General features: G+C 32.0%; 3 protein-coding genes across 3 annotated transcripts in view; 2 read left to right on the forward strand and 1 right to left on the reverse strand.

Annotated features, from left to right (window-relative positions):
* LOC125840269 (uncharacterized protein At2g23090-like) overlaps positions 1–15,991 on the reverse strand; it is a 376,400-nt gene that overhangs the window by 21,883 nt on the left and 338,526 nt on the right. The window lies entirely within an intron of this gene.
* Positions 1,808–7,554, forward strand: LOC125840258 (probable prolyl 4-hydroxylase 9). Its single transcript, XM_049519233.1, has 8 exons — positions 1,808–2,171; positions 2,405–2,518; positions 3,383–3,540; positions 4,014–4,116; positions 5,601–5,696; positions 6,671–6,736; positions 6,842–6,961; positions 7,350–7,554. The coding sequence occupies exons 1-8, from the start codon at positions 2,049–2,051 to the stop codon at positions 7,434–7,436; spliced, it is 867 nt and encodes a 288-aa protein (XP_049375190.1). The 5' UTR covers positions 1,808–2,048; the 3' UTR covers positions 7,437–7,554.
* On the forward strand, positions 9,281–10,934 carry LOC125840103 (probable esterase D14L). The gene is made up of 2 exons (XM_049519084.1): positions 9,281–9,648; positions 10,472–10,934. Exons 1-2 carry the CDS (start codon positions 9,281–9,283, stop codon positions 10,932–10,934), a joined length of 831 nt encoding a protein of 276 aa, XP_049375041.1.

The following is a 15,991-nucleotide window of genomic DNA, read 5'->3' on the forward strand; positions in this document are numbered from 1 at the left end:
GATTAAGGGGTGTATGCTTGTTGGAGAAGATGATGGGGGTGCGGGGGGGGGGGGGGAGGATGCTTCTCCTAAGCAAGATTTTTTTTTATAAAAAGTTATCATGTGTCATCAACTCATTGGTCATCGTTTTTTATATTTGAAAGTTTTATTATTTAAGAATTATTTTGAACAAAATGACAAATGTCTTCATTTAATTTGACACTTTACACCTCATCCGCGAGTGAAACTCACACACACATCATATTTTTGTTGATTGTATAAAAAGTGTTAAAGTGGCACAATTAAGTCTTACATAAAATGCTTAAAATGAACAAAATCTAGTTGAGATGTCTAAGTGAAATTTTGTGCCAATTTTAAGGGGCCACCAATGAATAATACCATTACATTACAAAGATACAAGGGTCTCTGCTTTAGCACCATGCATGTAAGTTGTCATAATGTTTGACAGAAAAGTGACCATCAAAAAATTGGTATAATAAATGAGACTACTCCTTTTTAGTAGATGTTTTATCATGCGATATCATATCATGATATAAAATAAGTCAAAATTTTGATTTGCTTATATAAATGAATTCATTAGAATAAACATGTGCAAATTTAATTATTTTATGCCAACATTCTCCAAAAAAACTATGATATGAGAATTTCATATCATGATTTGAGATTTTTGCATACAAAAATTGACCCACAAATTTATATTTTGTTAAAACAATCCCACATTTATATCTACTAACCATTTATTTCATATGTAAATAAAATTTATAATCACATATTACTTTTTAAAATTTATTATTCTCACAAACATAAAATTTATTATTACTTTAAATTTGGTGAATATAAATGATAAAGTAGAAATTGATTTGGTGAATATAAATAAGAACGGAGGGAGTAATGCCTTTTTTATTTTTCATAATTAAAAAAACAAAAAAAAAACGTTTCTTTCAACTCCATATGAAAATGTTTAAAGCAATTTAATATGAAAAAAGACAAAATTGGTGATGTATATTTGATAATCATTACATTCAATATGTTTGATTTTTAGCACGAAATTAATGCACTGAAAATGTGTAATTGCACACAAGTGAAACAAGGCACAAATCATTATGATATTAACACACAAGTGAAAATTGTCATAGTTTGTGCAGTGTTACATAATTATTTGTGAGAATTCCAAAGGAGTGATCAAATATTTATGGTCTATGAGCATACAAATATAGTTGCGGATGATATTGAACAACAAATGGTTCAAAGTAACAATGTTGGTCTGTCTTCTTGGCCATATGATCGAGAAATGCAAGTTTAACATGAGGCAATTGTCTGTACTATGTAGAAAAATTATATTAAAGACTAATACAATATAGTTTATGTTCAATTTTTTTTTACTGAATTAAAGTTTGATCAATTAAAGTTAGATTAACCAATTACTTAAGTGGAGAACAAATAACTTTATAATAATTTATTATATGTGATTTTATAATTTTTTATTTTATTTGATAAGATTGAATAAACAATTATAACTATTTTAATAGTTTTACAACTTATTAGATTCTTATATTTATGAGAAAATATACAACATAAAAATTTATATCGCATGTTCAAACAAAACTTTAATTTCATATTATAATTTCATATATGATTGGCCAAAACGGGCCCTTAATTAAACGGGTTCGAGCCATGAAAAAGAAAAGTTTTTCATTAAAGTGCAATCGGGGCTCCCTTATTACTTAGACAGGAAAGTGTAACTGACTGTATATTCATAGATGGAGTAATTATTAGTTCTGTTTTTTTTCCCCCAAATTGAGTAGTGATATTCAAATTCGTAAAACATTATGGGTTAAATTGTAATTTCTTAATATTCAAACTGTACGTGCTAGGCGCTTCCCTTTTAGGAAACGAAGATCACGTTCCGTTGAATCAGAATTGACCCACAATCACGAGACATCCCACCGCCCGACGGAAGTCAAAGGTTAGTGGTCGTCGGACTTTGATCGCCGGACTTTGTGAAATAATAACAGTAGCTGTTTTTTTTTCCGGCGATTCCATTCAAAATGAAGAGTAGAGGGAAATCAGTCTTCGGGGGATGGTGGAACCTAGGCTTGCCTTCCGTATTTCTCTTATGTCTCTTCTTCTTCCTCCTGGGATTATTCGCTTCTGCTCTCTTCTCTCAGCAGGTCCTTTCTATTATCTAATCGTTACTTATACTTAATTACATGTTTTTTGGTTCAATGAACAGATACATTATTTGGTCAGTAGGTGCAATTGAACATGTAAATTTGTACCAAGTCTGCAATTGCTGTTACAAAGTAGTAGGAATAAACTAGTAGTGCTTACTAATTTTGTAAATCTGGATCTGCGCTGTTTGTATGTATGTACTGATTGAACTTTTGGGTATGGTAATTGGTAGGATGTACCTAATGTAAGGTCGAGGGTGCTTGAATCTGTTGATCTGAAGAAGGACTTTGATGCCTTGCCTACCGGTGTGACCGGAGATGATTCCTTCACTTCCATCCCCTTTCAGGTGTGTTTCTCTTGTTTCAGTTGCGAAACTGTCAATTCTCCTTGTTTTGGATTTCAGTTCTCGTTTCTGAGCAGGGCGAACTGAAGTGTCCGGATATTCTGCTGTGTAATCAGTTGTCAATTGATTGCCAAATTCGTAAAATAGCTTTCTATTTGAAGAGTTTCCATAAGGAATATTTGTCTAAGATGTTTTTCTAATATTGTCCCCTAACTTTTGAGCTCAAATTAGCACAAAGGGGCTTGAAGTAAGTAACATGTGTAGAGTGATGAAAAATGCTCAAACTGGCATTGTAGTATCTATCAAGTTTTAAACTGCATTTGCTCCATCATTCAGGGGCAGAATTTGTTAATAATCTAGTTGTACTCTTATGCTGATGTAAAGATAGGCTATGAGATAGATACCAGGCAAGAGCTCAGAGGTTGTTTCATCAAGTGAAATCCCAAGTTCTCTCCATGTGTTAGTTACAAACTTATTTGCTAGTAAATTTGCATTCTGAAGCATCTAGGAAATGTTTATCAGACATGCAGAGCAATTTGATATATATCCTCCTAAATTTTCACTTTTCATTGGATTTGATCAAGGAGTTACATGGTCCAATCTAATACAGTTTGATAAGTCACCCTTAACAAGGTCTGATATTGTTGCCTCTGACTCAAACGCATCATGTATGTACTTAGGTCACATCTCTGCAATAGCTGGCAAGATACCATGTTAACTTGTTTTATAACTTAAATCTATGTTGCTAAACTTGTAATTATTTAAATCATTGTATACTTATCAACTCTATGAGGGTTTTTTATGTCTAACTATTATTAAGTTCTTATATTTAATTTCCCTGTAAATATATTTACATTCTTTGGGTAGGTTTTAAGCTGGTTCCCTCGTGCATTATACTTTCCCAATTTTGCATCTATAGAACAATGCCAGGGCATTATTAAGATAGCAAAGGCAAGTTTGGAACCATCATCCTTGGCTCTTCGCAAAGGAGAAACAGAAGAGACCACCAAAGGAATTAGAACGAGGTATATGCGACTCTATAACCCTCATTTTTGTCAATCAGTATCTATCAGGCAACTTTCTATCAATGTTGAACATGAACACTCCAAGACCTTTATTTAAGTCTTTACATTGTCTTAATTTCAGAGTGATCAGATTCTTATTAATTAGATAATTTTTTCCAAAAGTTATTTGAAAATGTCAAGAAGATCTAAATGATAATCAATTCAAACATGACTTCTCCTTCCCATTTCTGCTAAACTAGGTCACTGAATATATGGTGTGTGTTCATTTATCATCTTGAAGACGGAGTGAATTCACGATGTTCAAACCACTTGTGATTTGTTCTTTTTAAAGTTTGAATGACTTGTCTCTAATTTCTTGTGATTTGCTCCTAAATATAAGAATATGATAGAACTTTGCGCTTCATGTGTTAGTATCTTTGACAAGAAACTACATACCGTGCATGAGATTTACATTTTCTTGTCAATTTCTTCAGTTCTGGCACGTTTATTAGTGCATCAGAAGACAAAACTGGAATCTTGGATCTTATTGAGGAGAAAATTGCAAGAGCGACAATGATCCCCAAGACACATGGTGAGGTAAAGTTCATTAACATTTATATCTTAAATAAAATGCATTGAGCTCATAAGTACTGCTTATAAAAAAAATGAAAAAAAAATGCATTAAGCTCATCTCACCACATGTAGTCTTTGGTTTTGCTTCCATGTCTTAGATATTATAGATCTGATAAGCGACATAATTTTGGAAGAAAATCCTTCTAAATCCCCCCCCCCCCCGAAACCCAAAAAGGCCCCATCCAAACGACTACCCCACCTATCATACCCAGTGCACCAGCAAAATGGTCGTTACTCTGCATCCTAGTTTAGTTGACATCATTTGTGTAGTGCTAGTATTTGAAAAAAAAAAAAAGAAAGATGATCGTGATTTTGAAACTAGTTAGATATCATAATAAAATTATAGTATAAACTTCTCGTTTGATTGGCATAGAATCAATCATGTGAACTTCAATTTATTTAATTCTTAAAAGAGCATATACCAAGAAAAAGATTAAAATGTTTATTTCTGATAGCTTTGAGAATTTAAAAGAAATGGGTCCAATTTAGCTTTTGAAGTAATCTTATGTTATCAAGTGATGTACTGAAGAACTTAAAAGAAGAAGTGGACCTCATTTTTCATTTTGATAAGGAGTATTTTAGCCTTTGTATACTAAGATCAATACTTCTCACTGAAACACTGATTTGTCATGTCAATCTGAGAAGTGATATTTGAAATTTGAAGTTCAGAATAATGCCTATTAAGTTACAGGCTAGGGTGAAGTAATAAAAGAATTCAGAATGGTAATGCAATGAAATTCAGATGACAGTTTACCGAATTTGGCAGGTGTTTTTGAGGCCGTTTATTCTAAAGTAGCTAAGATGCAAGAGATTATGGTATAGCGTAGGTGATCATAGATCTCATAATGGTGTGGATACACTGCTTCTAACAAGAGATTGTTTTTCAAAGGACAAAACCATGAGTCAATGGGTCAAGTTTGCAGTTCTAAGAGACAAAAAACACTAGTTGATTCTTTTCATTTGTCCTAGCCCTGGTGGACAGAGTTACTAGGTAACTAGGTACCAGTTGCTGGTGGGAGTTGGCAGGTATCCTGTGGAATTAGTTGAGTTGTGCGAAAGCTGGTCCGGACACCGCGGTCATAAAAAAAAAATATCTGCATTTTGATTAGCATCTGAAACTGCCTGGTATGGAGGTTTTGAGCTGTTTTTCCAGAATACTTCGGTCAATTTCTTTACTGGATTTCGCTTTGCAATGTAACCACATATATAACACATGTTTGTTCCTAATTCATGTGACAATTGACAGCTTGTCAATCTGCTAACTCGATCATTGTAGGTTAATAAACATTGGTGTGTTTGTAGCTCAATTTTCTCTTTATCACTTCTTACTGATTTTGAATGATTCTCTGCTTCAGGGAGATGCTAAGTGTTATATTCCTCTGGTCATTATTTTTCTTCAAGCTGAATAATTTGACCTTTGCTCTTCGGTGAACTTGTACGTGTTTCAGGCGTTTAATGTTTTGCGGTATGAAATTGGGCAAAGATATCAGTCACATTATGATGCTTTCGATCCTGCTCAATATGGCCCTCAGAAGAGCCAAAGGGTATGTATGAACTAAATTTGGCAGTGGTGCTATTTTTTCTAATTGACTCACTATTTCTCTTGTAGTTCAATTGAAATCTTACACAAAACAGCATCATGGATGGTGGAATACTATAGTATTTGATTATCTGTGCATGATGATATTGTGCTTATCCATGATTCCATGTTACTCATAAACATCCTCCTCTCCCCAGGATAACATATAATTAGAATAGAAAGCTTTGATGTGTTTGATTTAAGTATTGGGTTCTATGTCATAAATAAGCAGAATTCGGTTGCAACAACTCCACATTATTAATATGGCATTTTACTCGCTTTACCTCAAAACTGCAGATGCTGGTCCTTCTGTGCAGTACTTTACTGAACTCTCTCTAGCATGTGTCAGATGACAAAATTGATAAATAAATATGCTGCTTTATCTCAGATTGGAATATTCTTTTCAAAGACGGGGGCAGTTTTTTGTCATTAAGCATGTGAATTTTGCGAGAAAATTTAGTAAAAGTAATTATTTGCATGCTTTAAGTGTAAACCATCTTTATTTTTACAATTTAAATATCACTCCTAATGGAAAGTCTTCAAAGCAGGTTGACATGCTGTCTACTGTTTTTTTTCAGTTTGAAAATATTGTTTTATCTTTTGACTAAAGAAATCCAATTGTTACTATGTTCTCCATTACTGCTCTAGTTAATTTCTCTTCAATAATCAAGATGACAATAATTGTTCTGTTGGTTTCTTATCTTGCCATTGATGTGACATCCTCTATGTCCAACTTTTTTCTTTTCTTCATGGAAAATTTCTGATCTTAACTTCAACCTTGGAACCATCAGGTGAAAATGTGTCGAGCAAGTTTACAGGGATTGTACTACGCTTTTAACCATGACATATTCATTGGTCAAGAATTTTTTCACTGGCATTTAATATTAAGGAATGATTACTCTCACTTTTCTGGACTAAACTTTCATTAATCTCATCTAGGTTGCATCCTTCTTATTATATTTATCCGATGTTGAAGAAGGTGGGGAAACTGTGTTCCCTTTTGAGGTGAGATCAAGTTCCTCTCTACTCTCTTTTGTTCTCTCTCTCTACCGATCGTTACCTTTCTTTGTATGCCTGACTTGTACATGGTCCTTTATGGTTTATCTACAGAGCGCACAGAACATGGATGGTAACTATGATTACAGCAAGTGTATTGGTTTGAAAGTGAAGCCACGCAGAGGGGACGGACTTCTATTCTACTCACTGCTTCCAAATGGTACAATTGATCTGGTGAGCTATTCTAATGCATTCATTGTCAACTTGAAATTTTCTGATTGTTCATTGTGATGTTATTTTGGTGTAAGAACAATAACATATAGAAAGGAGTAGTCAGTCAGTTAATAATTTTGTTTCAAAGAGCTGATCCGCAATAGGTTAGCTGGAATACAAGGCAAACTTCGTGCCATCTGTAGCTGCTAAATTCTAATGCTGCTATGTTAGTTTGCTTAATGCAATTAGATTATGCTCTGCGTCTTCCTTTTACTTCTTCCAGTGCGACTAATTGTAAATCATAGTATATAAATTACCAAAGAAGTTGATGATCAACATAATGTAATGCATAATTTCATTATATATACATGGCCTTGCGATTTTCATGTTTGTTTGAATTTTAATGCAGACCTCACTTCACGGTAGCTGTCCAGTAATAAGAGGAGAAAAATGGGTGGCCACCAAGTGGATCAGGAATATAGATCAGGACGAGTAAATGTCTGTACACTAAAGTGTTGTTCATTATGTATTTGTAGTAATTTAACCGGAGTGAAGAAAACAGTTTTGGAGTTTATAGATTTATAGAATGTGAATTTATTGTATCCTTTCCAGTTCTTCATTTTGCATTTCTCTGTGACCTTTTTATACCATAACCTTTGGAAGTCTTTATTTCTTTTCCAAATTTGTTGCCCAATCAAAAACCTGAATTGAGACGGACGGAGTATATGGTAGCTTACTCAAGTACTTTACGTAAAGTATAAAGGTATAGATTTTTATGTGAAACTTTATAAAAATCTCAATAAATATTAGATTTAAAATCTCCAATTATAATATAATAAATTTAATACTCGGTCAAGTTGGTGATTTTCTTGCATCTCCCCCTCCCGGAGCCCAGGTATCGTATACGATCCATGTCTCAAATTAATTATGCAACACTCTTTGCTTTTTGAGGTTTAAATCATGTGAGTTTTAATTAATATTTTAGAATATTTTTTTTGACATAATGATATAAGAGGAATGGTAACTTATGATATTTTTCATATAATTTTTTAATAATTAAATTTTGATTTTAAAATACTAAATTAATTTAATTTTAAAAAATAGTTACATAACTCTTGAAAATCGAAAAATACAACATAAATTAAGATGAAAAGAATACTAAAAATTTCTAAAGATCAAACCCTTTAGATTAACCAAATTAATATTATAAAAATATACATAAATGATAAAACCAATACATGGTCAACAAAGTGGATGGGGATATCATTATTGTGTTGGCCTCTTTTCCAATTTATATAATTGCTACGGGCATAGAGAAAAGTCTACTTGCATTTGTTAAGCATGTGAAAAAGTTTTTTTATATGCGGGAATCTTCCTTTTGTCACTTTTTTAAATCTGTTTTTTTAAAAAATAATGTATTTTTATATCTATTAATTCATTTTAATTACTCATTTTATCCTTAATGGAATGACTTAGAATTGCACAAACATTTTTGACTAATGTTAGATTATAAGTTTTTTTTTTTTAAAAAAAAAATCTTCCTTAAACTTGATACTCAAATAAACTTATATCATATAAATTGAAATGAAGGAAGTGTTAAAGTAGAATTAATAAGTACTCATAAAAAAGAGGTGGACCATCGTGGATAGATATTATATATGGTTGACATTTACATGTATTTGGTAGGTTGGGGGATCGTTTGCTTTATTTGTGTGATGAAGAAAATGTCTTCGTGAGCTAGCTAGATATTATTGTCAATATAGTTTAACCTTTTTCCGTGAGCTGCGTCTTAAATTGAAGGCACGCCGACCAATTGATTTTGTACTTTTTTTATTTACAAAAATTATGTTTATTTTACGAGTGGTTACCCACAACAAGTTTGAAAAGATTGTTTTTTTTCTTAATTCATTTTTTAAGTGGTTAGGAAATTTTATTATTTCCTCAAATTGCCATGGAATACAACAATATTCCAGGCATGTTTAGGGAGAACATATGGACAATAAAAAAGACAAAAAAAAATTGTCGGAGGATCCTTGATGCTCCAAGTCAAATAAAATTGAAAAATTGATTCGAGTGACCCCAGTATCGAACCACCCAAAGTCAAGTTATGTGGCTTGCGAATCTGAAAAGGAAATAATTATGGCATATGCATACCTTTTGGAGTACTTTAGTTTCCACACCACACAACTTTATTCTACGACCAATCATACATTAATACAAATATATATCTTGGAAGGAAGGGGGTAGTGACTAAAAAAGCTTATCAAAAATCAAAGTTTAAAGAAAGAAGGTAGAGCGAATAAGTAAACTTCAAAGTGAATCTGTTGTGTGAAGAGTGCGATGGGAGTAGTTGAACAGGCTCACAATGTTAAAGTTATTGGGTCAGGCAAGACGACCGTGGTACTTGGTCATGGTTTTGGCACTGATCAATCTGTTTGGAAACATCTTGTTCCTTACTTAATCGACAATTATCGTGTTGTTCTTTATGACAACATGGGCTCTGGTCCGACTAATCCAGATTATTTCGATTTTGAACGATACGCTACTCTTGAAGGTTATGCCTATGATTTACTTGCCATTTTAGAGGAACTTCAAATTGATTCTTGCATATATTTGGGACATTCTCTGTCATCCATGACTGGTGTTGTTGCTTCCATATTTCGTCCTGATCTCTTCTCCAAACTCATCTTGCTTTCTGCTTCACCAAGGTGAGATCGAACGTTATTATACTACAAATTCAAATAGATTTGAGTTATATATAATGTTAGTGTATTTTCTTTTATATATAATTTCAATTGATTGTAGTTTAAAAGAATTTATACATTTACTTGATTCAAATTAATACTACGTATGTACATCTGATTCATATTCGCAATATTTTCAAAATATTTTATATGTTTTTGAAAGGTTTACAATAACAAAGTCTCTAATATATTTGGTGTAGTCTTAGATGAAGTGTTTAGTACTCCTTCAAGTCTATATTAAGTAAATTGTAAAATGCTACTACTTCCCACTAATTTCCTTTTGATTATTCCCAAATTATTCTTCTAAGAAATGTAAAGTAGTTAAGAACCTCATTAATATAAGGGAATATAAAAAAGTACTTCATACTCCCTTCGTTCCCTTTTAATTGTTATGTTACGCTTTTCAAAAACCAATTTATTGACTACGATATTTTAAACTACAAATCTAGATATTAAAAGTTATATACGAAAAGTACTATAAATTGCATTTTTTACATATCGATATGATGAAAAATACATCGTAAAATATTACTCAAAGTTCTTACCATTTGGCTTAAAAAAGAAAATCACGATAACTAAAATAGAATGGAGAAAGTAACTTATAGTTATTTAGAGTACTAATGACAGTACATTGGTAAAGGTAATAAAACTTTCTTGATTCATTGAAAATAGACAGGCAAAAGGAATATTTTCTTTTTAATATAAGGACCAAGTTATATAAAATGAAATGATGGAAAACAATATCGAATTACAACTACACATGTTTTCTCTCTCTCTATATATATAGGTTCATAAATTCAGATGAATACTATGGAGGATTCGAAAAGGAAGATATCGATCAATTATGTCAAGCGATGGAGTCGAACTACAAGTCATGGATCGATGGTTTCGCGCCGCTAGTAATTGGCGGCGACATGGATTCAGTGGCAGTACAAGAATTCAGCAGAACCTTATTCAACATGAGACCAGATATCTCATTAAGTGTCTTTCGTACTATTTTTACGTTCGATTTAAGGCATTTTCTCTCTCGTGTTACGGTTCCTTGTCACATTATCCAGAGTTCCAAGGATTTGGCCGTACCAGTGGCAGTTTCGGAATATATTCACCGAAATCTGGGTGGGAAGTCAATTGTCGAAGTCATCTCAACCGAAGGTCATCTCCCGCAGCTGAGCGCACCGGAAGTCACTGTTCCGGTGCTGCTTCGCCATATTTCTCATAATATTACTATCGATCATCAACTTTCCCAGTAGTCTAGTGTTCATTGTTGCTTCAATCTTGATCGAATTCGAGATTTTCAAGCTCTATGCTGTTTGGGAACTCTGCAAGGATCTTACCTATTCAACATATATATTGTTGTGTGGAGCTAGTACATTTTTCTTCCATATGTATCTGGTAGCTATTTAATTTATATAAGACTATATTAAATAATTTTGACACGTTTTGTTTGGTCGATAGTTTGAAATAATTAGTCCCAATATATTAAATTGCTCATAAGATAATATATATTATATTAATGCTTGATTTCTCTCATAAAAAAAAAGTCCAATTGTCGTATATATAACGTACGTATATATGCCACATTTAATTGGTGGTATTGTATAATACCTATACTTAGGGGTGTTCATGGTTCGGTTTGGATCGGTTATTAGTTAAAACCAAAACCAAATCAACTTAAATCGGTTTTTAAATTTCTAAAACCAAACCAAACCAAACCAAATAAAAAAAATAACAGTCGGTTTGGTTAACGCCGGTTTGGTTCGATTTGATTATATTTTTTCAGTTGGAAAGTAATAAGTTTGTTGTGGACATACGCATCTTGATAGACAAAAACACTTAGTACGTGAATAATTCACAAATAAACTATTACACGAACAAAGTGATTCATCCAATGTACCAAGTTTCGGAAACTAAAAAAACTCATTGTCAATAGCATAAAGTTGGTTCAATATTCCGGAGATCTCTGTTAGGGTTTTGCCCTGATTTTCTTACCTTATTTGAAATTTATTTTTTCTTAAAAGAAAAGACAAAACATTACCATAAATGTTTTTACTTTTCATGAAAAGAAAATATATTTTTCTTCTATATTTGGTTTATTATTTCCTTAGAGGAAAACTTAGGAGATCTATAAATTGAAGACCCTCTTCTCATATCAAAAACACAATAGTATCCACAATGTAAACATTTAAAGAGTTTAGTTTATGGGGAGATTTATTCTCTCAACAGTTATAATATTTTTCTTTTAAATTAGTTTTCATATTAATAATATTATGTTTTAGTATCGCTTTATTTGTCATCTAATTTATCACCGTCTTGATTGCAATTGTAAGCTTCCGCATGACGCCCTAATCACCCTTCATAACCCAACAATCTCAACATCTTATCAATAGACTTTTCAATAAAATTACACCTTAAAATATTGAGAAATTACTTCTCAAAAAAATAACCAATATTTCATAGTCAAAACTAATCAATTGCCATCTTCTTTAGCTTGAGCTTTAGATTATTCAATGTTGCGTTAGAAAATTTTATATAGAACAGAGAAAGTATGATCTTTAAAGTAATGAATATTGAGGGATTTAGACTTAACTTTTTTAGAGTTGGTCTAAAATTTAAGTGTTGGGCTTCAGAAAATAGTAAAATTGAAGACTTAGGTTAACTAAAATTTATCAAAATACTTATATTTTATTTATAAATAATTGTAATATATATATATAACTTCTCGGTTCGGTTTGGTTATTTTTACGGTTAATTTTTAGTAAAACCAAAACCAAACCAAATAATATTGGTTTTTCAAAATTTAAAACCAAATCAAATCAAATATCAATTTTTTTAATCGGTTTGGTTCGGATTGCAGTTTGGTTTGGTTTTATAACCATAACCATGAACAATCCTACCTATACTAAACTATGCAACAATCTACCTATTATTTTGTGTAATCAAGCGAGTATGATTAATGCATGAATTAGATTAATATTTGTGTGATGTTTGCTTGACTCGTATGCGTAAAAAAAGATAAATAACATAAATCTAACTAGTTTAGGAGCTAATCACATATCTTTTCGTGAGTTTTCGATATTATCATCCCTACATTTGACCACATACATGTATCTAATGTGTCTGTATACATGTATCTCGGATACATGCTAAAAAGATACATTAAATTGAGTGTATTCAAATATGGAGGTAACTGAAACACATTAATTTAGGAGTAAAGTGTTCGTAAAGAGATATTTTTTGTAAGATTTCCAACTCAAATCACATGTTCTTCCTTGAATTTCTTCTCCAATTCTTCCCTGAATAAATTCTCCAAAAAAAATTCAAAAACTTCAAATTACTTCCCATTTTTTTTCTAGCATAAAAAATCTTATCTCATAGATATATTTAATCTTAACTCAAATAAATGTACATTTTATCATACATAAACTCTTAATTATATACAAGTGTTTATTTTGTCAGATATATGCATACCTCATTAGATATATATTTTGATTATTGTGTCTCCTCCTCCCCCTTCGTCTCTCTCCTCTCTGGCCTGAGAGTAGCGCCACCTCGTTGCTCGTCTATTCACCACCCTAAAACCTCCATCTCTAACAAAAATGATTAGTTAATAGAGATAAAACACACCACCATGAATCTACCCAAAAATAGACTTGAAAAAATTCCTTGAATCCACGTCTTTAGCTTCGAGAAATAAACCACTTTATGAAATCAATGAATTTTGGTGGAAGGAGATCTTGAGAGATGGAGGAGAGAGAATTGGGTAATAAACACGGTAGAAGATAATTAAGAGAGATTGTGGACGGATTTTTGGTGAATAAGTAAATTAGGGAGATAATTAAGTGGATAATGCTTTATTTTAGGCCAATGTTAAGTAATGGTATATCTCTTGATTTATTCGTTTCAAAAGTTATTTAGTTTCACATAAACTTTGCGAAGATCATTTTCTTAAATTGGTTGTACCCAAAATATTTGTATAGTAACAACATATAATATTGTATTGTAAAAATTTATTTAACATAAATTTAAATTTAAAAATTATTTTAAATATGTTCTTTTAAAAAGAAATGAGTTAATTTCACGCTACCTGTGACTCACATAGTGATTAGTTGAGCTTGAGGTTTTTTATCGTACCAAAATAATGGACAAGCCCAGTTTGACTCCTCAAATTTTAAAATTTATGTAGGATAATCTGAATGAACTGGGTCAGACCATATTAACAGTTCTATAGTCGTATCTTCATATTAATAAATAATTTTGTATATAACATCATCCAATAAATAATATTGCATAGAAACGATTTATATCTTTTAAAGATAATTTAATCTTTACTAGTATAAATATTGACAATATTATTACTATTGAAAGTGAAATACTTTATTTACATAAGACTAATACACTATAAACAAAATGTATGAAAATGAAATATAAGTTTCTTATTAAAAAAATGATTTAGGCAACTAACTTATTGAAAAGATAAGGCAAACAATAGTATTCATAATAATTGGTATTCCAATAAAAGCTAAAGGCTAACCTTCTTTATATTTCTGTTATTTTTTCCATTTTGACTTCTTAACTTGTTAATTAGGTTTGGAAGAACTTTGTGGGACACGGTTGGAATTTTTGTTTTAGGTGTAAGAATGATGACATGGGGTGATGTGTAGTGTAGTGAATTACTGAATAAACATGAAGTTTGAATACAAATTGATGAAGTTTGTACCTGTATTTAGCTTCACATGATGTCTTTCACGGACTATGGGGGCACGTGGTCTATAGGTTGAAAATTGGCTATGGCATAAGTTTACGAGGTCTTCCAAAGTCCGTGAATGCTTTCACGGCCCGTGCACCTTTCGTGAATAAATAACATGTGTAATTTTATTTCGCCTGTTTTGCTTTGATTCTAACATCTCCTCCACAGGTTCAATGGGCAAATCAGACGCAAATTAGAATCACCCCATGATATTGCACTATCTCGACTCCATGACTCGCATCAAGTGGGTCAAAAGTCTGGTGTACTACTACGATCTCTGCACATTCGTCTCGGAGGACTAGATCTAAAGTTGTGACAACTCTCTCCCATTTTGAAGAGGAGGAAGATGGGTCGGTTGGTGAAGAAAAATCCAACGAACATAATAATGAGGAGGTAGATGAGGTGTAGGGGTTGGGCAATGAGAATGATTCTGGGGATGATAAAAATAATGTCGGGGACAAGGAGCATGAGTCTGAGAAGGGTAGTGATAATGAGGAGAAAAGTGAAAAACAAAATCGAGCGGTTCGCGAACAAAAAAGAAAGTGATCTGATTGTCCATCGCCGCTTAATTGAGGTGTTGTTGGGGTCGCGAGACATATTTGATATTGATGTTTTGAATTAAATGAGTGGTTTGAAAAAAAAACAATTGTACTGGAGTTACAGGGCGTATCAAATAATCTAACGGCAATGTCAAAGCTTAAAGAGTTGTTTGACTAGTACCAGTTTGAGTAGATGACCAAATCTTTGTGGCATTATGGGGTGCAGCTCGCACATGAATTTTATGTCGTATATGCTACCACGTTACTCAATTTAGTGGAGGATGCTACGTCAAATAAAAAAAGAAGAAAGAGGCAGCAATGTGATTACCACCATTAGAGCACATAGATTCATGGGGTGAGTGTCGACATTTCAAAAATTACCATTCTCCGATATTTGCATGGACCAGCATATTGGTCCCCAAATTAGACTGGAATGTATGAGCATAGGCATCATTTGGTGAGAAGTGACATTCGAATGGAAGATGCGAAAATCCATACAAGTATTTTGCGATAGATTGCACTATGGGTGTGCATTCGGTTTGATTCAATTTGAATTTTTTGATTTTGAAAAATTGTAACCTAAACCGAACCAAAATAAATTTGATTTGGTTTGGGTTTCTCTATTCAATTTTGGTTTTTTCGATTTGGTTATTTGCTTATGTCATTAATTACTAACATAATCATATTGATATTTGCAATTTGAAAAAAAAAATATAGTAGGAGAAGTAATAATATTGTATCTCTTAAATATACTTTCTAATATAAATCATAAGTATAATTTAAAATACAACACTTAGAAGTATATCAATTATTGATGTCCAAACATAAAATATGAATTTAATCATAATTAAAGGTAATAACTAAAAAGGAACAAAAGTGGTTAACTCCAACTTAAACCTTAACCTAAATATTAATTCAAAATCAAATAAAAAAATCAATTCAAATTAAAATTTGTTTCAATTTGGTTTGATTTTTCGGTTTAATCCAAATAATACACCCCTAGATTGCACAAGTGATAGCT

The sequence above is a fragment of the Solanum verrucosum genome, unplaced genomic scaffold (assembly GCF_900185275.1).
Source record: "Solanum verrucosum unplaced genomic scaffold, falcon-dt-bn FXZP01000180.1, whole genome shotgun sequence".
NCBI lineage: Eukaryota > Viridiplantae > Streptophyta > Magnoliopsida > Solanales > Solanaceae > Solanum > Solanum verrucosum.